The 21528-nt window shown below is 39.4% G+C and overlaps 1 protein-coding gene across 5 annotated transcripts in view; it reads right to left on the bottom strand.

The window, feature by feature from the left end:
- NRXN3 (neurexin 3) overlaps window positions 1–21528 on the bottom strand; it is a 1415138-nt gene that overhangs the window by 120537 nt on the left and 1273073 nt on the right. For 3 of the 5 annotated variants that reach the window (XM_090271249.1, XM_090271252.1, XM_090271253.1), the window contains one exon: window positions 19855–20162. In XM_090271249.1, coding sequence (XP_090127375.1) covers window positions 19855–20162 — 308 coding nt within the window. The remainder of the gene's footprint in view (window positions 1–19854; window positions 20163–21528) is intronic. The other 2 variants (XM_090271250.1, XM_090271251.1) reach the window with 1 other exon arrangement.

Raw genomic sequence — 21528 nt, 5'->3', positions numbered from 1 at the left:
AGCATTTGAAACACAATGATGCAGAGGCAGAGAAAGGGAACTAAATTGGGAGCTTGAAAGGATGCTGATCCAAAAAGTTAGAGGTGAGGAGGCTACTGATCAAAGAAAGGAAAAGAAAGGCTTTTCAGACCAGGTTAGAGGCACTATTCCAGTTGGGTAAAGGATAGAAACTATTTAGAATAATCTAAAATAAATACAACAGAGGTAAAAAGGAGTTGGGGATGATAATGAGAGGCAATTTATAGGCTAATGGGAATTTGTTGAAACAGGAAAGTAACTGGATTTAAGTGTGAGAATCGACATGTGAGGGTTTAGGGTGTCATAGATTTAGCAAAGACACAGGGTGAGATCATAAAGCTGGGTTGTTGTGTACAGGGGTCTGGCTGCTATTGGAGCTCAAGCCATTATCATCTCTGATGTGAACTGATGCCACATCACAAAATATGTTATCTGTGACTTGTCTTTTGCTCTTTTACAACCTTTTCTAACATGGCAGCCAAAGTAATCTTTGAAAAGCATACATCACCTCATGTCACTCCACAGTCCAATAGCTTGCCATTAAACTGAACAGAATTGCACTTCCTTTCCATGGCTTATCGGGCCCCATACGATCCAGACCTGGCCACCTTTCAGACCTCACCTCTTATCATATCTCTTCTTTCTCCAGCCACATCTATCTCCTTTCAAATTCCCACAACAGGTTTCAATGGAAGGGCCTTCACACTAACCATTCCCTTGGTCATAAATGTTCTCTCCTCAGATGTTACATGCCTGAGTCTTCTTATCATTCAGGTTCCAGCTTACATGCTTCCTCCTTAGAGAGACTGTCTGTCGAGTAGCTACATACCCCCCACTAACCCTGTGTAACATCCCCCCCCTTTATGTTCTTGGTAGCATTTGTCAGCACATACCATATTTTCTGGTTAATTTATTTACTGGCAGTCTCCCCCGGCCCAGCCTCACTTTAGAATGTATGTCTTGTGAGAACTAGAGTCCTTATTACAGTTTTGTGTTCCGTTTTGCTGCAGCCTCGGAGTCTAGGGGAGTGCTTGGTACATGGTGGAACACCCCCAGCCTCCCTACCCATCTTCGTTGAATGATTCAGCTGAGAGGCTGGGGCCTTTAAAAGATGGTTCACTCTGAGACTCTGAAGCAAATCCTTTATTTTATATGCAAAGGTTTAATGGGATAAGAGGCTAGGATTCAAGATGAAGAGGATTAGGAAATTATATCAGTGAGCCGAGGTGAGAAAACAAAACAATGAGGTGAGAAAACAAAACAACGATAAGAAAGGGTCCTACAGTAGCTTGTGCACCTTAAGCCTGGTGATGAATCATTAAAAATTTTTTTTCACGAAGTCCACAGAATGATATTTGCAGAGACTGTATTATTGAGAGACATTTATAATTTAAAGTGCAAACATTTTACATACTCAGAATTAAATTGCATTGCTTTCTTCTGGTTTGCTAAAAAGATCAAATGCAAGGTAATAAAATAAAAGCCTTGACTTTCCACAGAACCCCTCTCTGATCTGTTTTCCTGAGGCTCTCTGGGTGATCTTACTACAAATGTAGTTTTAAGCACGAAAGACATTTTGGGATTTGAGTCTGGGAAGGTGGTTTGAAAGGATTAACATGTTGCTGAGGGGCCAATATCATTTCTAAGTTGGTTGCACCATGGTGCTGTTCTATTAGTGATAATGATGGGGACACCTGCATCAAAAAGGCATAAAAATAAGTCTTCTTGTTGAAGTCAGCATAGGAGTCAAAGCCATGTGAGCTTTTGAGAATGAGGACCTGGGGTCTTTCTAAGAAAAAGAATGAATAGCTAATAGATGCGCTTCGCCGGTTCAATTACTTCTTCAAATACCTGTTACCAAAGAAAACTCCACTGATAGCCACTATTGGTGAATTCTATCCAGAGAAACTATGCCACTTCTCCACACTAAGAAGAATCTTCTAAGAAGGCTTTGTCTTCTGAGTGATCTAAAACAGATCATTTAAATGCAACACAGGAAACTGAACACTACATGTCATTAAAGAAAGAAATCATCTGGGTAAAAACCTAAAACAGGCTAAGGTTGGATTCAAAGACTGAAATCTACTATTCATCCAGGTCTGGGTGGAGATGCCCATTATTAGTACTAATAATTAGAACAATGATAATAAATTAATTCAGTCCTAAAGCAGGAGGCATAATTGACAGCATTGGCATGAAACTCTTACAAAAACCTAAGCCTCAGCTGTGCCTGGGCAGTGAGAGGGGGGAGAACTAGGGAAAAGAATTACAATTAAAAAGAAATTGACATGTATGAATTGAATCAGGCCCATTATCTCCAGCCTCTGGTTCAGAGTTTTTATGAAAATTAAATAGAGAGGCTAATTAGACTGCAGGAAAACTACTGAACTCCACAGTTTCACCAAGCAAGGGGAAAAAAAAAAAAAGCCAAAGCAATGACAAAATAAGAAGGATCAGAAGTTTTCCAATTACTGATTTCTGCTTACTAGTATTCTACTGAAGAAACAAGAGGTGAAACACAGGATGGCTATAACGTCTGGTAATCAAGATATATATATATATACAGTAAATAATTTCTTGATATTACAATATAAAGATGTTTCTGTGCCATTAGTGACATGACATCTATGACAACTATACAATCTGTTCAATGTACATGGTCACTCATTAGCAAACATAGTTAAAATTGTGATAAACACAGTGCATTAATACATTTCCATCAATTCTTTCACATGTGTCTGTGAGGCTTTGCCTGAGATCATTTATCTATGATTTTCCCCGAGGAAGCCTATGCCTTTGGCATACCACAGAAGTAGTAATTGAGAGGGTTTTCACAACAGGAGAACTTGAAGCCCATTTTACACGGTCATGACATTCAGTCTATCTTCGGAAACTTTCGTTCAACCAGTCCCACATCACTCTGCTTCATCCTGTTAGAAATCCTTTGAAGTGGCCTTCTGCTAGTGCTTGAAGCATGAACATTAACCGGTCACTTAACAGGATCAAATCTGATACATTTCCAGACGTTAGATCCAAACTGTGGACCAAAGACTGAGAAAACACGAAACAGCATGATTTTTACAGGAAAGCCTTCGCATAGGCTGTTCATCTTGCTTGGAACACATTTCTTTGTTCTCTTTTGCCTACCTCACTTCTCCTCCTGAGCAGCACTGGTCCTACAGCGCAACCTCAAAAATTGTCTTCTCAGATCAGAGCATTAGCTCAGGTACTCTTCTGTTTTCTTAGCAGCTTGTCCTCTTCCATTGTACTTGTCATGACTGTGATTAAATATTTGTGAAATTGGTTGTTTTATGCCTTCTTCCCATGATGTAGGTTCCGTGAAGACAGGCAGCATACTTCTGACTTATTCACCCCTCCATCTCCTTCCAGATCCTTCTATGCACTAGAGTGGCCATTAACTGTTTGCTGAGCAATTAGTCATCTCCTTTTAATTCCTACCATCATCTTAAATTGAATTAAATGCTGAAAAAAAGACAACAAAGACCCACTTTGCTAATGCTGCTTCTGTCTTACAAACAAAATAAACAATATAGATTTGCTAGAATCTCCATAGTCCTTTAAAGGAAAAGTAAGTCCACCCACCACCTGGATGTCTTTCTCCCGAGGGAGTTTTGGGGGAAGGCTGGGAGATCTGGCAGAGGCCTTTTTCATTTGTCAAATCATTACCTTGGCCTCATTTACAGAGCTCTTTAGGACACAACGTGACTTAAATGCGCCAGACGACAAACCATCTCTAGTATTTTCTAACATAATCGCCTTTCATTGTACATTGCAAAGGAAAATGTTTTTTGAATTTGGAAAAGATGCTGAGACGGGAAAAATGTTTACAACAGAAAAAAGGAGAAAATTGTCTTACAAAAATACTCAATATGGTGGGGAGAAAAACAGAAGAATTTAGCTCATGGAAAATGAAGGAGAGAGAGAGAAACACTCCTTAATTTTCCTCTTATCAATGACATGATTGGCATTGCTTTATGAATGTGATTTACATGTCCTTTTAATTACTATGCTAATTACAATATGCATATTACTGATTAAAACAAAATTAAATTGTCTAGACATTTGCATCAAACTTCCAAATTAAAAACACGAATCTCCCTATAGCTATCGGAGTCAAAAGAACATTTCATAGGTGCTTTCTGTGTGGCTTTCAGAGTAAATTCTGCTGTTTATCCTCTTTCTTCTTCAAATATTTTGATCTACTTCAGAGCCTCCAGCGATCTTTGTTTTTTGATTAGAAATGTTGACAGAAATAATTCCCTATAGAAAAAGCCTTGGGGACATCCTTACCATCTCCACTCAAATCTCCCCCGAAACCTCCTACTTGTGATTTTCTCACACTGGCCTCAAGTCATCTCTCCTCCAATGGATGTAACCTTTGGCTCATACTTAGTGTAATTGCTAAGTCAAGTTGTATATATAGCCATATATATCCAGCACTTATTCACTAATGTTTTTTTTTTTTTTTTGATGGAGGCCCATCTGTATTCTTAGAATGTATAATTGGGCAATAAGTATGTAGGGGTAATTGTTTTTCTAAAGCACCTACCAACTAGCACACATAATGTGAAATTAATAAATATATTCTAGTGATAAAACTGAAGGCAGCCGAGAGCCAAGTGAACAGACTTTATCACCAAACAATGTATGATGAAACTCAATGGCATGCAAACCCAATGATGACTCACAGCATAAAAGTTCCATAGTGACAATTCTTACCTGAGCCTTACCCCTCTCAAAAATATAAGCATCTGGTGTGAAGCAGAAGACTGAGCTATGCTCATTTCTGGAAGCAGGATATTCAATGCACTTATACATATTATTTAATTCATATTCTCATAGAAAGAATGAGTATTAGTGTAAAAGTAAACAAAACAAAACAAAAAACCCCAAAACACAGAGGCCCCTAGCAGAAAAAAAAAGAGTTAAACAGTATATAGAAGGAGTTAGTGACAGAATAACTCATTAGAATTTTGCATTGATAGTTATATACACACACATATATTATTCAGGGTTCTACATACCATGTGCTCCTCTAAAAACTCCATGCTTTTCTGCATTTATAGCTTCTGTGTGTGTGTGTGTGTGTGTGTGTGTGTGTGTGGTGATAGCTTGACTGAATAAATCATACCGAAATCAGGATGTCAACATAGGGCAGCTGAAGTAACAACAATGGTACAAAACATGAGCATGAGACTCAGGGGACAGCAGCTTGTGGCTCTGGAGACCTGAGTTGTAAGTGCTAATGTGAGGTCTATTGATAAGGAGCTCAGATTCCAGAGAGAGAGAAAAAAAAAGGTGTACTGTAAGATCTGGGCACCAAACTGTAATCTCAACAAGTGCAACACTGGATGCCTGAAGACACTGGACAAATGCCTTCAAAGGTATCAGTGAGAATGATTTCCAACCTAGAAGTCCTACCCAAGCTGACTATTCATCAAGATGTTCTTTAGACAAAGTTTCAACAGTTATACTTTGCACTCTCCCCCTTTCTCAGGAAGCTACAGGAAGATGCACACCTTCAGAATGAGGGAGTAAACTTAGAGAGACAAAGTTTGGGATTTAACATAACAGTGAATCCTGGGATTTCCCAGAATGAGGAGCAAGAAAGCTCCAGGATGACAGCCACAAGGCAGGCCCACAGAGCACCCAGGTGAGACAGAGCAGGACAGAAGACTCTGGCAGCGGGATCTCGAAGAACAAAGTGGAAGTGACAGACTCCCTGTGTCTTTATGTTGAGAGGCGTTTTAGAGCTGTGCTAGCTATGACACTGATAGGTGGTCAGAAGAATAAGCTAATGAGATAATGTGGGCATTTATTAACAAGGAGCTGCAGGAGAAAGGAAATATAATCATAACAGTAATGTTATATCTGGGGCAGGCATTCAATCTACTCTTTTTATTGTTGTAGCCTCAGTCCCTAAAATGCTGTCTGGCATATTCTAAGCACCCAGTGAAGATTTGTGGCACAAGTGAGTGCATGTATGATCTTACATTTTCCTCAATAGATAAAAGTCTTAATAATGTAAATTCAAAATACCAGTTCAATCAAAATGTGACAGAATTTTATTGGGAAACTGGAGTTGAAAAAGTGTGTGTGTGTGTGTGTGTGTGTGTGTGTCAAGAAACAGAGGGAGGGAGAAAAGTCATTCTTTGTTTCCAGAGTCAGAAGTTGTTAGTTGATATATAAAACTGCAAAGTCATGAAGTGAAGCATGTTATTAGAAATATGGATGCAGATGTCTGAAAAAGCATCTGAAGGGATACAAGTGTGGAGCAATTCTACAAGGCATGGTGAGGTGGGGAAAGAGGCTTCTGTGCTTCTGTTGATGTCTGCTTGTTTTCTCTTAGGTCTCCAGATACTGTCTTAAGTTGGGTGTCTCACGGAATGAACTCTGAGATCTAGTTTTGTACGTGGGAAGCTTTGGAGGGGTGCCTTTGGAGTCTGGGAAGAGGAGGAGTTGCAACAGAACCAAGCGCTGACCCCATCCCTCACAGGGAGCTCTTGAGCTGGGAGGCTTTTCCCAGTCATCCCGATGAGGGGCCGGGTCTTTATATAGCCCCCCAGCCCATCCACTATTCACTGGATATGGGCCACCCCCAGGAATGGGCTTGGTCTTGGGTAAGGTGGCTTCTTTAGTTAAGGGCAGTTCAGTTAACATTCCCAGCAGCTGACATAATTGTCCCTCTACCCTAAAGGTGTATCTGGGTACTAAGTGAGGTTTTTAAGCTCTGCAAATATATTATTTAAATAAAAATAAATTAAAACATAAGATTAATGCATGCTTATTGTTTAAATTTCAAAAGGCCAGTAAGCAATTTGCCCCTGGATACACAGCTTTGAATGATGAAACCAGAACTTGAAACCAGGTTGGTCTGGCATGTGGCTCAACAATAACATGGTCTCTGAGATTCTTCCAAAATTAACATTCCATGAGACTATAATTTCAAAACAGTAAACAAAATATTTGTAATAAATATTATAAACATAGTCCTTGAGAGCAAAATATGTTATAAATGCAATCATGTTATTGTTTTGCGGTTTACTGTGCTATTTTTTAGTCATAAAGATATTGTTTACATTTGAAACTTGTCTTTTTCCAGTAGAAATCAAAGATGTTCTTTGTAGCACTGACCTGTATAAACATAGATTGCTGTTGTCTCTGCATCTATAAGAGCAGATCGGTGTGCTCAAGTTTCCATAGAAAACTGACCCCAAAATGAGTCTTCACAGATTTAGAGAATGTTTAAGAACCCTACCAGACTGTGTGTTCCTTTAGGCAGAAATGTACTTATTTCATTTTTTTGTTTTCCCAAAGCCTGCACTCATGAGGTACCCAGTATTTACAGAATGCTCCAAGAGAAGAAAAAGTTGTATTTTTTTTTGTCTATTTTGTATACTCCTTAGCCCAGGTGAATGAGACGGTACTTGGCCCATACTAAGTACTCAATTTACTCAAATATTCGTTAAATGACTACAAAATCCAACTGAAATTGAAGTTAAATGTGGCCACCACAGCTATAAATCCTGGGTACTCACAAACTCAACTTTGGAAACACAGCACTCTGTAAATCAGATTAAACTCTCTATCGAGATTATAAATTTGATGTTTTATCACTAGACCCATGTGCTATGATAATGCTTTGATTAGGGTTCTGTCCTTCCAACAAGGACCACTGTTGTGTACTCCTCCCAAAAGATAGAGCCCGAACTTACTTAGAAATCACCCTTTCTTCGAATGAGAAATAGGAGAGAATCAGATACTGGTTTATACAACGCACACAAGGGAATTATTATTTTTTAAGTAGCCCTTTCAAAAAGTTGAAATCAAATAGGATATAAAGGCACTTATATTATGATAGTAACAAAGCAACACAATTATTCTGGCCAGTCTGTTGCATAAGTGGACACAAATAACATTTGAATACGTTATGCCATATTGATTCTTGCAGACAGAGACTCAATAAAGACAAAAGAACAAATGCAGAAATAAATGCTGCTGAGGGGTGGACAGAGAGGACACAGATGGAAGCATCCATGATAACTGTCTTTAAAATGAAAACAACAAAAGTAATAAAGCAAACCAGCAAAGCAAAAATACACGACAACAAAAACAAAACCCCATCCAGGCCAGTTCTTTTTAGTAAAAAAAGTGTCTATTTCTGTTTTTGTCCTTGCTCTGAAATCCGCTTTTAAATGTCATCCCCTTTCCCTTGCCTATAGATCAGGCATTCTCTAACAGGATAGATAGGGCAGTAAGAACTAATAATGATAATAATAATAATGAGAAATGGCCTCAGAGATATATTTCATGTGTCTTCCTTTCTCCTTGTCTTTCTTCAGCAGAACAGCTTCCTAGCCAGTGGGCATTAATCATCACAACAGCAGCTCAGAGATAAAGGCTGGGTGAAATTTCGTGGTGCATTATACTGTGAGTTGTGGGTGCACGGATATGTGTCTCAGACTCTGGGAGGAGGAAGTGAAAGGAGAGGAGAAAAGTCTGTCATTTTATATATTCATACTGTTCAAGATGGTCTGGACTGGTTCCCCATTGTTACTGGGGATTAAAATCATTCACATCCTTCTGCTTTCATTGGAAGTCACCTCTCAAAAAGGGGGATCAATACTATGACAAGCTAAATTTTACCTACTTTTTTCTCCATCTGCCCTGGGAGTATGCAGCCAAGAGGAAGGATGAAGGGTCAAGTGGAATGAACCAGAAGCAAGACTGTCAGATGGGACACATTTTTCTTTGCAAATCTTCAGTTGGATATCTATGCTTTCACTTACATAATGCTTTGGATTAACATGATTTCCTGACTTGAAGAGCCCTGAACTAAATTTGGGGAGGCCATTTGGAAGAGATAGGTAAACAGATGCTACAACTGCTCAGCAGGAACTGCTCCAGAAAATGAGGTCACCTAATGCAGCATGACATCACCTAGGAGCTTGCTAAAAATGCACCATCTCAGGCCCTCACTGAGAACTGAATCGCAGTCCACAATCTGTGCTTTAATGAAACCCGCCAGGTGATCTGTATACATACAACGGTTTAAGAGGCACTATTCTAGATAATACATGCAAATCCACATGATCTCTCTCTTTCTCAATCTCCCTCCCTGTGGCTTCCCTCCCTCCTTCCCTCTTTCTCTCTCACACACACACATACACCCCATCAGGTGGAATGAAGGATAGAAGAGGCTGCATTGTATATACAAGTCAATCACATTTCCATCGAGTAACTCCCTCCGTGACTGCCAGCCGCCACAGATAAGGTGCGTGTGTACTTCCCCAGTCATTTCCTCCCTGGGTGATGAAAAAGCCAAGGAGAATCTTACATTCTCCATTTAGCTAACAGAACTAACTCTCTAGACAACCCAAGGCATTAATTAGACGGTTCCAAAAGACAGCACTATCCTGACAGCCTCGGTGTGTTTCTAATTTTTACAATCATTCAAACACGCACCAGGAAGGTATGAAAGCACATGCCTTGTCAAATACAGAATGGAAACACAGGAGTCCCTCTCTATATCGAGGTTCACTTATCACGGCCTCACTGTATCGCGGGACTTTTAAAAATAATATATTTAATTATTTATCATGGCTTTTTTGCTATTTTGTGGTACTATATACATATGTTGTTAAAGTTACGTAGGTTTAAGAGTGTAGAATAAATATAAGGTTCCCACTTCACGGCGCGGGGGGTGGCGTGGGGGGGGGGTCGGTCCAGAACGTAATACCTGCGATAAGCAAGGGAATACTTTATCCATTTTGAAGCCTAGCTAGCATGATTGCTGCTGGAAGTCATTTCCCTATCCTATATAAATAGAAAGAAAAAAAAATGGAATCCATTCTTGGACCTCAGTTTAAGCTGGAATTACTGATTCTTTTTGATGACTCAAGAGACATTTATTAAGTAGTTTATCTTCTACATAGGGACAGTCATTGTGAAACTTCTTCTGACAACTTTCAGCAAAGAGAGAGAAGTTTAAAGAAACCATTATTATTTTAATCAGATCAAAGATATTCTATTCATTTCTCTCAACCTTAGCCACCCCATCCATGAAATGGGCAGATAGTTCTTATCATAACATAATTATGAAGTATTTCTACTTGCTCTCATCTCTTCTCAACTTTCCTTCTGCTTCTTCCCTTCTATTTCATTTATAGATCTATACAACTGTCAGTATATGTGAAAGGCACCTGTTAGATACTGTTTAAAAAATAAAGATATTAGGAATAATATGGATATACTCTTACACCTGTTAGATGAGGAAAGCTTGAAGACTCATAGAAGCTAATTGCCATGTCAGAGGTCAAATGACTAAGTAGCAACTAAGTAAAAATTAAATTTAGATGCTAACGGGACCCAGATTAGAATCTAATGAAATACAACAACAACAACAATAACCTTGCGTTAGGTCATACCGATTTAAGCCCTTGACTTATACTATCCATGCAGCTGGTGTTTTACTCTCCCTATTTCAGGTAATAATGCTGAGCTCCAAGAAACAAATCCTACCTCTGGTAGATGAGGGTCTGTTTACAGTCATGATTTTAATGCCTCCTGGATCAATGAGTGAAGTCTGCCGATGCGTGCCTCAGTGCATCCCTTTCCTCCACGCCAGGCTGCTTTCTCTCAGGTGTCTCTGTCTGCCTTGAACCTGAACAACATTGGCCCCTCTGAAGATAAGGATTCATTTACTTGATACATTTTTCTCTTCTTTAATAAACATTGATTGAGCCTCACTTTGTGGTAGGCACAGTTCTAGGCTCTGGATGTGGAATGATAAACCACGCAGAGATTATGCCTGCTCTCAGGCTAGTGAGTCCTCAGAGTATCTTCCATCATGTTCTTTCAAAAGATCACGAAGAAAATAGGAAACTATGAAACAAGCTAAACTATTGGGTTGTGACCAGGAGTAAATGGGTTCATACAGCACACTCAGCCATGAAAGAAATACGAGGTAAATGAAAGCAGGTAGAAGACTCCCACCAACATACAAAACCATGTACAGCCAGGTAAATGAGCCTCAAGATAATTTCCTATCCATACCAATAAATAGAAGCAGTGGGCCATAAAAAATAATTTTATTCACCTGTAGTTAAAGGTAGGTTTTAGGAAAATGAAGAATAAAGCAATCTGAAAAAGAGAAAATATAGAGGAAAATTGGTGATATTGCATTTCCAAAAGTGCTTTGAAAACTCTAAGTGCTAGAAGCAGCTCTTGCTACTATGATGACAAATAAGTCCTAAGGAAAATGAACTAAGGACCAGAGAAGCCAACTAAAACTATCTGGCCCAGCAGAGACAAGGTGTCATCTCTGGAACTCCTTGTTCTTAAGGTCAGGATTTAAGAGCAGCAAAACCATGCTGATGACCATCCCCACGGGCGAGCTTCGCCACAGGGCAGGGCTCTGGGGGGCAGGGTGCTTCCTTGGAAGTGTTCTTCCTGAGAAGGCGCTGGGGGGTGGCTGCCCATTCATATGTTTCTATGAATATTGACTAGGGCTCACTCTGTGCTACTGTGCTCTTAGAGCCTGACATAAACATCTCGCCATCCTAGCAAACAGAGACAATAAACCAATAAATAGGTGGTAAACTGCCAGGTACGTGTGATTGCTATGAGAAACAACCAAGTAGGAAGTGATAGAGTTATTTTATAAAGCGTGGTTGAAGACGGTCTATCTAGAAGGTCCCATATAGGCAGAAACCTGGATAAAGGGAGGGAGGGAGTCCTGCAACTAGCTGAAAGAAGCTGCTTCAGGCAGAGGGAATTGCTTTGATATGTTTGATCAGGATTGGGACTAATGAGGACCTTATCTAAGGCAGAAGGAACATTGAGGAGGGTGGCCCAAAACTCACTTATTAATATACATAATATTTTATTGCAGTATTTAAAAAGCAATATCACTGCAAAAAAGTCCATGATGAAAAAATAGCAATGCTTATATACAGCCAGGATTGGACTCTCAATTTTGTAACCCTATGTTACTCACCTCTGCCTTACCCTGGTCCTCTGTTTAAGGAAGTTCAGGAGACCTGTGCACCTAAAGCAGTGCGCTAGAAACTAACACAGAGAGACAGTGAGGAGGAGATCAATACACCCCGTGGGGAAAACTTTGGCTATAGACTTGGTCAAGGAGTCTGGTAGGTGATTGAAAAAAGCACTGGTAGCTCTAAATGTATCTGCAGACCTCCACAGTGAGTCGCCAAGAGCTGACCCAACTTCCCTCCCAGCTGTTCAGGTGGCTCTAAATAAGATCTGGCACTTGATCAGTAGTTCTGGCGGAAATTCCACCCTGGAAGCATTACCACCTAATTAGACTGGGCATGTCTACAGCTTCTAGTGACTCGCAGATTTCCAGCCTGTCTGCAATGAGGCCTTCTCAGAGGATCCTGAGTAAGCAGCTAAACTCAGCTGTGGGAAATGCTGATCTTATTTGCCAAAATTAAAGTATTAAAGAGGGGATGAAAAGAAACCACACTGCATTCTCTTCCCTGGTTTATTTGCACGGTCAAAGGGAAATCTTTAAGAGGGAGGTAAACACATCAAGTTCCTTTTTTTTTAAATTCTTTTTTCTAAGAACAGTGCAATTTCAGAGAGAAAATGTCACTGGAGAGTCTTACCAGGTAACGAGTAAATTAGAGTCTAATTTCCTTCTTCCCAAATTATTCTCTGAGAAGGGGAAAGAAAGTACTTGTGTGAGGATAAGGAGGAGACAAGATATTTCTTGGTTGGCAGCAAAAGTCTAATTATTCTGACAAACCTTCAGTGCCTTTCCCAGTTAGGAGGCATGGCAGGAAAGAAACAAGCCCTGGAGCCGCACATTGTGTAAGGGTGTTAATCAATATTAGTTGAGCCCTGATCCTAAAAATAAACTCCCCCTGGAGGTCCTGTTGTTTAATGGTAAAAGCAAGGGACTGAAAACTCTGCAGACTCCCTATCTCATTTCTATGAAACTGATGGCATCAGAGAAATGATGGAGGCGCCCACAGGGAATAATTCTTTGGGTAAGTAAAACTATCCCAGATACGACATGATCTATACTCTGTTAGAGCATGGTATTTGGGATAAGTTAGACGTATCTTGTATCTCAATCCAAGACAGTTTAATTAGTCAAAGAACCTTGAGAAAATTCAGTATTCTAGCCAAAGTGTCAAAAAGAAAAAAAAAAAAAAAAAAAACCACTCATTGATAGTAACATGCTGTAAAATGGGAGTATCATATATTTTATTGAATCATATGAAATTGTTTGTATTTGACCATTTTGTTCTACAAAAATCTCAGTTTCACGTGCTTCGCCCTGTGTATTGTAACTGTTCATCAAAGTCCATTTCCACTCTAGAAAATAAAAGTCTCCCATAGAAATCTCTTCTAATTGGTAAGGTTAGGGCTCTGGTTCAATCTTGGACCCTCAGAGGAAATTTTGGATAATGGTGGGTTTGTGTGGATGTAGGCAAAATTGTTCTTCTTGCGCTTATCCATCCACACACAGGAAGGCTAAGCTAGATCTGTGAGGTTCTATGAATTCTGGAAGAGTATCTTGGGTTGACATGGTTTCCTAATGTCTCTAGCATTTAGTAAAAACTTATGGGGAAAACCACACATGGTCATATTTATTCCTCACAACAAGCCTAGGGGAAAGGTACGGTTATGCCCATTTTACAGATAATGAAATGAAGACTTAGACTAAGCAACCTACCCAGAGATACAGAGCTAAGTAACTGGAAGAACACAGCTAAGTCCAACGCAGAAATCCGGACTCCAGAGTGTGCTCTCTTTCTTTCAACATACTGGCACGCTACCTGCCTGAAGGATCAACTTCTTAATCCCAAGTTTTTGCTTTATTTTGTTTTGCAATCGTCAATATCAAGGCCGAAGTGTGCTTCTTACTATCCTCAGCCCAAAAGTGAAAGTAGGCCAGTAGAGGACTTTCCATATACGTAGTGTTACAAAGCCTGACAAATTGTGGCTTCCTTCTGGAGTTTTTTTAAAGTAGTTCACATTCAACCACCAAATTTATGAGTTTGAGATAAGAGTCAAATTGCACAAAGTTCTCAAGTCTTCCATTTCTACTGTCTGTTAGGATAGTTCCAATCCACTTTGAGCTTTGTGATTTTTTACTAATTTTCTGGTGCCAGACACCACTGGATAATGTCAAAGTGACTTTACCAGTGCCCAACACACAAAAAATAGGTTATGATCAGTATCCTGCTAATATCTTATAAATGATCCCAAATGGTGATTTGCACAGAATACACTGAGTTCTTTCTTTAATGATAACAAATTGGTCTGGAGGTCTCAGGTAAGAGAACAGACATTATTCTTGGAACTGTTTTCTTACTCACAAGAACATTCTGGTCTTGGTGGCTGAAAGATATCACTAAAATACTCTTGTTTCTCATTTTTTTCTTTCTATATGGAATGAGGACAAAGGAATTTGAGTGTAGACATAGCTGAATTTTTCTGTTTTAGAAGCTGACCTATCAGTGCCATGATAGTAACTCACTGACACTGGGGTCAGCTATAATATAATAGAAATGTCTGCACAATTGTTGGGCATCCCTGGTAGTAAGCTCCAACAGGAACTCAATCCAGTTCTCACCTGTCGGTCCTCTCCCAGTTCAGAGGAGGAGGGGTTCAGGCCAAGACTCTCAGAATCTGGATCTCTGTGTTTCAAAAATCCCCTCTCTGCTCTCTCTGTTCTAGTTGGACTTGGTTATCTCCCTCAGGAATTATCATCTCTGACTTTGACAATTTAGCTTCGGTTACTTAACCAGTTTAGGATTTGTGCTTCTCACTATGTAATCAATTGTACTAATCTCCAAGGCTTAGTTCCATACCTGACCCTGGCTGGTTTGGCTCAGTGGATTGAGCGTTGGCCTGCGAGCTAAGTGTCGCTGGTTCGATCTTCCAGTCAGGGCACATCAGAGAAGGAAAACTCTGACTCCAAAAAAACCTCCGCTGCCTTGCGGCATACCTCTTCAGGGGAAAGGCTGAGGGAGTAAACCCCGACAGAAAATCCGGAGCCGGAGTCCCTAAGGCGGTTTGACGTTGTAGTCAACACCGGCAACTCCTGCGGCGCACCTGAAACCAAGCTGTATTGACTCCGTCTTTCCCTTGGACCCTTCAGCTGCGAAGAGAGGGGGGGTCTGCTGCATGGGCAACAGCTCACCCTCCATATCACCCTGCCCAGGCTCTGTAGCTTCAGCTTCACTGGAGAGGACACTCCAGCGTCATCGCAAGATGTCGATTCAACACGGGAGGAGACAGATACCGTGTCACTCCCGAGTCGGACTGCACAGCCATTCTCAGCGGTGCAGATAGACTCTTAAGAAGCTACACCATCATCTCTCGAGACGGACGGCTGCCGCCGCCGCCGCCGACGAATTCCATACCTGCCTCAGCCACAAGATCCAGCCAGGCTATCTCCTACACCACCCCTCACTCCCAACACACCACCCTTTGTAAGTCACTGCCTCATATTGATAGATCAGGTCAAGTGCTCTTGCCCTCTTTAGATTGTAAGCTCCATGATGGCAAAGACCCCAAATTCCTCTTCTTTATAACCCTGAAAATAGGTGTGGATACACATATTTCATAGCAGAACATAATCTCCAAGACCCATAGAACTCCATGTTGGTTTGAAAATGGAAGAGAAAGTTAAAGATGGATAGTGGAGTATCAGAGACTTGAGATCTCAGAGACTTTTATTTGCCAGCACTAAAGTCAGCCTTCAAACTCTACTCTAACCATCCTTCAAATCCCTATCCCTGCAAAAACTTCACTCTGAACTACAGACATGCCAATCAATAGAGACAACCCCATTTTCTGAGGTAGATTCTTGTCTGTGAGGGTATTAACTTGCATACCAGATACTGGCTACAGAATATTACAATAGAGTTAAAATATATTCAGCCTTACTTTTCATGATATACTTGTTGTAAGTATTTAAATTATATTAACTTAGTTGTCCTCACAACCATCACATGCTATAAGCATTAGTAGTACCTTTTTCCCAAACCCTACTCCCTCAATTTTACAATATAGTAGACTTACGTTGCGTGCAAAGTCTTGCTACTCCTCCCATTGATAAATGAGGTTTCTACCTCCTTCCATGAAACTGAGAAATGTCTGTGACTGATCTGAGCAATAGAAATTATGGACGTTACACTGTGCCAGTCTCCAGGCCCAGACTTTAAGAAACTGGCAGTCTCTACTCCCTGTTCCTTAGAAGAGTCTCTCTGGGAGCTCTGAGCCTCCATAAAAGAAGTCCTACTGAGAAACCACATGGAGAGCCATGGAGAGTCATGGAGAGGGAAATAGACCCAGCTGAGTCTAGCGTTTCCAGTTCACCTACCAAGGCACAAGGCATGTGAGTGATATCAGACTCTCCAGACCAGAGCAGACACTGAGCAACTCCAGTCAACTCAATGTAAGTTAGAAAAACTGCCTTGCTGAGCCCTGCCCAAATTTCTGACCCCTAAAATTATGAGATCCAATGACAGAGTTGTTGTGTGAGTACACAAAATTTATTGGGGGATGTTGGTTTCGTAGCAGTAGTTAACTAGAGCATATGTGATTTGCCCAGGGTCACTTAGCTATATGAAAACCAAAAACAAAAACAACTAGATTTTAAACCCAGGCAAATCTGACTCCAAGTACATCTATCTAATCACTCTGCTATTGTCTTACCACTGGAAAAAAATAAAATTGTCCAAAGCACACTGATCATTCTGGAGGGAAAGTATTCCATAAGCCGTGCCACTTCTAGCTGTTAGATGATGATGAGGTATGTAATAAAGCCTATCTTGTTTTATGATTTATTCAATAAATACTTACTTGAGCACCTTCTAATTGTCAGACCTTTTACTTAAGAACTTAAGAATAATCACCCAGCCACCTGCTTTCTCAATCTTATTATTATTATTATAATTATTATTCAGGGAGCACTTAGAGACATACTTCTTAAGATAGGGTAAAGACCTGATGTTTGGGAACCATAGCTGTTACTAATTCAACAGAGTCCATGAAATTCACAAGTCTGTAGCAAACAAGATTTTCAAGAAGGTCAAAGCACCAGTCACTCCCAGGGGTTGCAGTGTTCATAAGAGAGCCATATCAACTCAAAAATTTTCTGCTAACATTGACACAGTTAATAGTGGCACTGAAAGTACTTTGCAGTTTCTTTTTATTGAAAATCAACACTAAGCCAGGCCTATGAAAAACAAACTGCTCAAATTATGTTCCCTTAATGTACGTTTTAAGAAGGAACCAGTGGATTTTTGAATAACCAGGTTTTTATACTTTTGAATTTGCATCCTTATTCTGTTTCTCCTGGGAGAGCTTCATTTTATGACAACCCTGCTCTATCAATGTTATCAGAGCAAAGGAGGACAGAAGAGAGTATTGTTGAGAAAAGTAAGTGATGGACCTGATGAACATGAAATCCTGTCTTCCCCAATTCTTTTTTCTACTTTCTGAAATATTGCCCAGAGATCAAACCTTTATGGGTCCACTTTACTCCCACAAATTTGCTAGATTACACAGGGCATATTAGAGCTTCTGAGACTGACCTTCTTCACCCAAAGTCTTCAGAGTCTGGGAATTGTCATAAACCATGGATATAATCCAAGGGTTGTTTGGTCCCTAGTTCTACAAATAGGCTTGATGTGGTCTACAGAACGTACTTGAGATCAGAATAAATAGGCTTGCAGACAAGGCAGGGTATTGAGTTTTTACAGAGCCCAGGACAGAGTTCTTATGGTACATTAGCAAGAACAAAAACTTCCAAAACCATTGGAATAAAGTTATTTCCCCTAGCTGGTCTTTCAAAGAACATGGGGATTTTTTTATGCCTCATCTTAGTCTAAACCAATTCTGCCAGTCTGCTGGCTTTCCTCCAAGAATATGCATTTATACACCTTTAAAAACAAAGAGCATCAACCGATTTATAACTCATTTTTATAGCCTTGGTGAAAGAAAAAGGGAAAACATGTAGATGTAATACAATTATTACTGGAAAAGAAACACACACCAGACAGGAGGCTGGTACAGGGCATCTTCCAGCTGCCCACATCCTCTAAAATGAGAACAGGTTCTATGATGTTTAGGGTCATGATCACTGATAAGACTTTGGCACTTTGTATCCTACATTTCTCCAGAAGCTCTGGCTCTCTCAGTGTGTGGAAAGACTCACCCAATCTCCTCCCATGTATGCATTTGCTGAAAGAGGGAAAGCCAAAACCAGTAATTACCATGGCTTAGTCCCTGGATCTGGTATAGCATTAAATCCTCCTGAGTTCAGTGACAATTTGGCCTTGAAAAAGACTACAGGGCCAGCCATTGCTATGAAGAAAGAGCCATTTGCTCCTCTGCTTCCCACAGAGTTAGTGGAATCTATTCTGACAGAAACAAAACAAGTCTGCCAAGACCTGTGCAGACAGAACAATGCTTTCACCAACAATAAACAGATCTGCTCTTGAGCTATAGAGAGTCATAATAGAAATATCTATTGCCTTTTATCTTCTTTTCAGTGACTAAAGTGAAGTGTCAGGAGTTATTGCTTTAATATCAGAGAAAAAACTATTTTTTTTTAGCATTGCATAGGTATGCATGCAACAGCACATGGGACTATAAGACTGTTATGCTAACCAGGTTCTTGAAGCCTTTCTGAAACATAAAATTGGCCTGATAATATCATCAGTGTGTCCAGCTTCAAATCATATCTGTGGAGTCATGGAAGAGCTGTCTAGATATTTTTGCCCAAATGAAAGGAAAAAGGAAGATAACATGTTTATCTTTACCTAACTCATATGTACTTAATTCACAAGAATGAGGACACATAGGGGGTTTATTGATTATTGACTTTAAGATGACAATACCCACTAAAGTCAATGGAAGGGTGATGTCAAAGACTCAATTGAATTCCTGGATGATGTGTTAAAACTAAGAAACAGCAAGGAAAGTACTAGTTTCTGCTGAATTTTCTATAAACATTAACTACGCTAGGGGTAATTTCCCCACAAGCAGTTGGAATGTCTTATTTTGTGTCAGAGCATTTAAGGTTAATAACTCGATTAACCTTCTACCCCCTACTAACTAGATTTATGAAATGCCAAGGGAGTCAGCAAAGCATTAAGTTTTAGCTTGAGTATAATTACTTTTAAGTGAAAAAAAAACAAAAGCATTACCACAAAACAAGGATTTCCTAGATAGCTAAATTCAGACCTTCAGATTTTCTAATGTAATTAGGATCTTGGTCAAATATAAAGGAAACAACATGGACCAAAAAGTAACATATAATTAATCAACACTGAATATCAAACACAAAGACTGCATTTAAAAAGGATTAGTTGAACCTCCAGCTTCAATTGCCCTTGATTTAATGCTACCCATTGGCTTCAAAAGTGAACAAGTCGTGTCCCAGCAAAGCCATCAGGAGAACAGAACTGAACTAGGATATAGTCTTTCCTATGATAACAAAATTTATTTTCCTCCTTTTCTCTTTTTGCTATTGAAAAGAAAGGAAATAAAACAAGAGGAGAAAGTATTTCATAATAAAATTGTTACTCCTTGCTGATTTTGAATAACAGCTTTACTATTTCAATAAGTGCACACAAGATTTTGTAATTTATTTAGCAATGACTTTGTCTCTCTCCATTCCTGGGTTTTATTATTATGAGTATCTGTACACATTCTTCCTATAAATGTAGCAATTCAGACTCTCTCACCACATAACAGCACTGACCATGATAGCAATGTCTCAAAGACAGAAAAGTAAAATCAATTAATAGTTGGAGAAAGGCTTACCTGAATGCTGGCTGTTGAGCGATTTTTGCGGGTTGTGGTAGTAGCCATTGTGGTGGTGGTTTCCATGACAGTTGTAGACATTTCTGGTGGCATAGCAGTCGTCTGTGTTGTTCCCAAAATTGATGGGACTTCTCCCACCAGCCGCACACTTCCATTGATTCTAATATTAGGATTGTTCTCAGCTGCCATGTTCAGTACTTTCAAGCCATCATAATAGAGCCCAGAAAGCTGGCCTTGGAAGAGGCGTCCTTTGTCCTTTCCGCCAATGGCTATTTGCGCCTGGGTGTTGAAGATGGTTAACTGCCGGCCTAGTGGGTTGGGTGGAGGAAACATCATTATTTCCATACATTTTCCTCTTTTTGACTTGCCTGGTCTGAATGAACCAGGTATAAAAACAGGCTTCCTTAAGTAGTTGAAGAGGAGAAAATTAGATAATAAAAGTTCAGTGCAGATACTGGCAAGTAACATTTCACTATGTTTATCTCTTCCCCTGTCTAGCTGAATATCCTAGATAACCTGAATAATTGAGTCTCTATTCCTGTAGTGTGAGGAAGAAGAACCTTGGTTCAATAATGAATAGTACTGAAATCTTCTCAGTTAAGTAGCTGTGGACAATAGAAAGAAACCCCTATATCAGTTGATGATAACGATAAATCAAAAATACCTATTGCACTGATTTGTAACCTACGAAGTAACATAACAACTACTAAAAAGAATTATATATAGCAAAGAAAATCTTAGTGAGGCACTTAGAACACTGAATTTAAAAATGAGGTCTGATAATTACATTAAATTAACTGAAATTAAATGAAATGCCAATTAAGACATTTGGATTCATTGCATACTTATAAAAATGAATATTTAGTAACCAAACACCATATTTCCTAGGAATATTTATAGTACATACTATTCTGTCTATACTTGCTGCCTAATTAACATCATGACAAATAAATTCTTGTCTCTATTAATGATGGGATGAGAAGATTATGACCACACAACTAAATCTCTCCCTAATTTATGAAAAGTGAGTAGGCATTGATAATGTTCCTGGGGTGGGGGGAAGAAGAAAGTGTTATTCCAAATCTATGTATTTTAAAAAGGGGGGTATTAATAAAAAGAAGAATAGATAAAAGTCCTTAAAAAGATATCAAGGTATATTAATGGGTAAAAAATATCAGTAGGTCATCTTACTTGGAGAACCATTTATGCTTCTGAAAATAGAAAACTCTCAGAATGAAATCATGGCAGAATAGAGTTTAGGATAGTGTAACTCAACTTATCTTCCTCCCAAATGCTTCTACATCTTTCCCAGAAGCAAACCAAATAGCTTTGTAAGCCTTTTATGCCATTATTTCTCCAGATTATTCCCTCCTGCTTTTCTATAGGCGGGGGGGGGATCTTACTACTGGAACTAAATATATCTTTTTTGAATTTTTCTCCATGTTAGTCAGTGATCGAACAATGCTCCACACATTCTTAATCAAATTGTCTGAAATATTTTAGCTATAAATGACTGGAAACAGTGTTCTGTTATTCTTGCCTAATTAATAAAAGGGAGTATATTTTTAAAAGATTGTTTTTGATCCACATTTTCTAATATAAATAGAGGCAAACTGTGATATTTGGGCTCTTAACCTCTACTACTGTTACATGGTCTTTTAAGTCTACATGATG

The sequence above is a fragment of the Furipterus horrens genome, unplaced genomic scaffold (assembly GCF_987537825.1).
Source record: "Furipterus horrens unplaced genomic scaffold, mFurHor1.1.pri manual_scaffold_3, whole genome shotgun sequence".
NCBI classification, from domain to species: domain Eukaryota; kingdom Metazoa; phylum Chordata; class Mammalia; order Chiroptera; family Furipteridae; genus Furipterus; species Furipterus horrens.
Note: the sequence above shows the minus strand (reverse complement) of the source record. Positions and strands in the feature narration are given on the sequence as shown.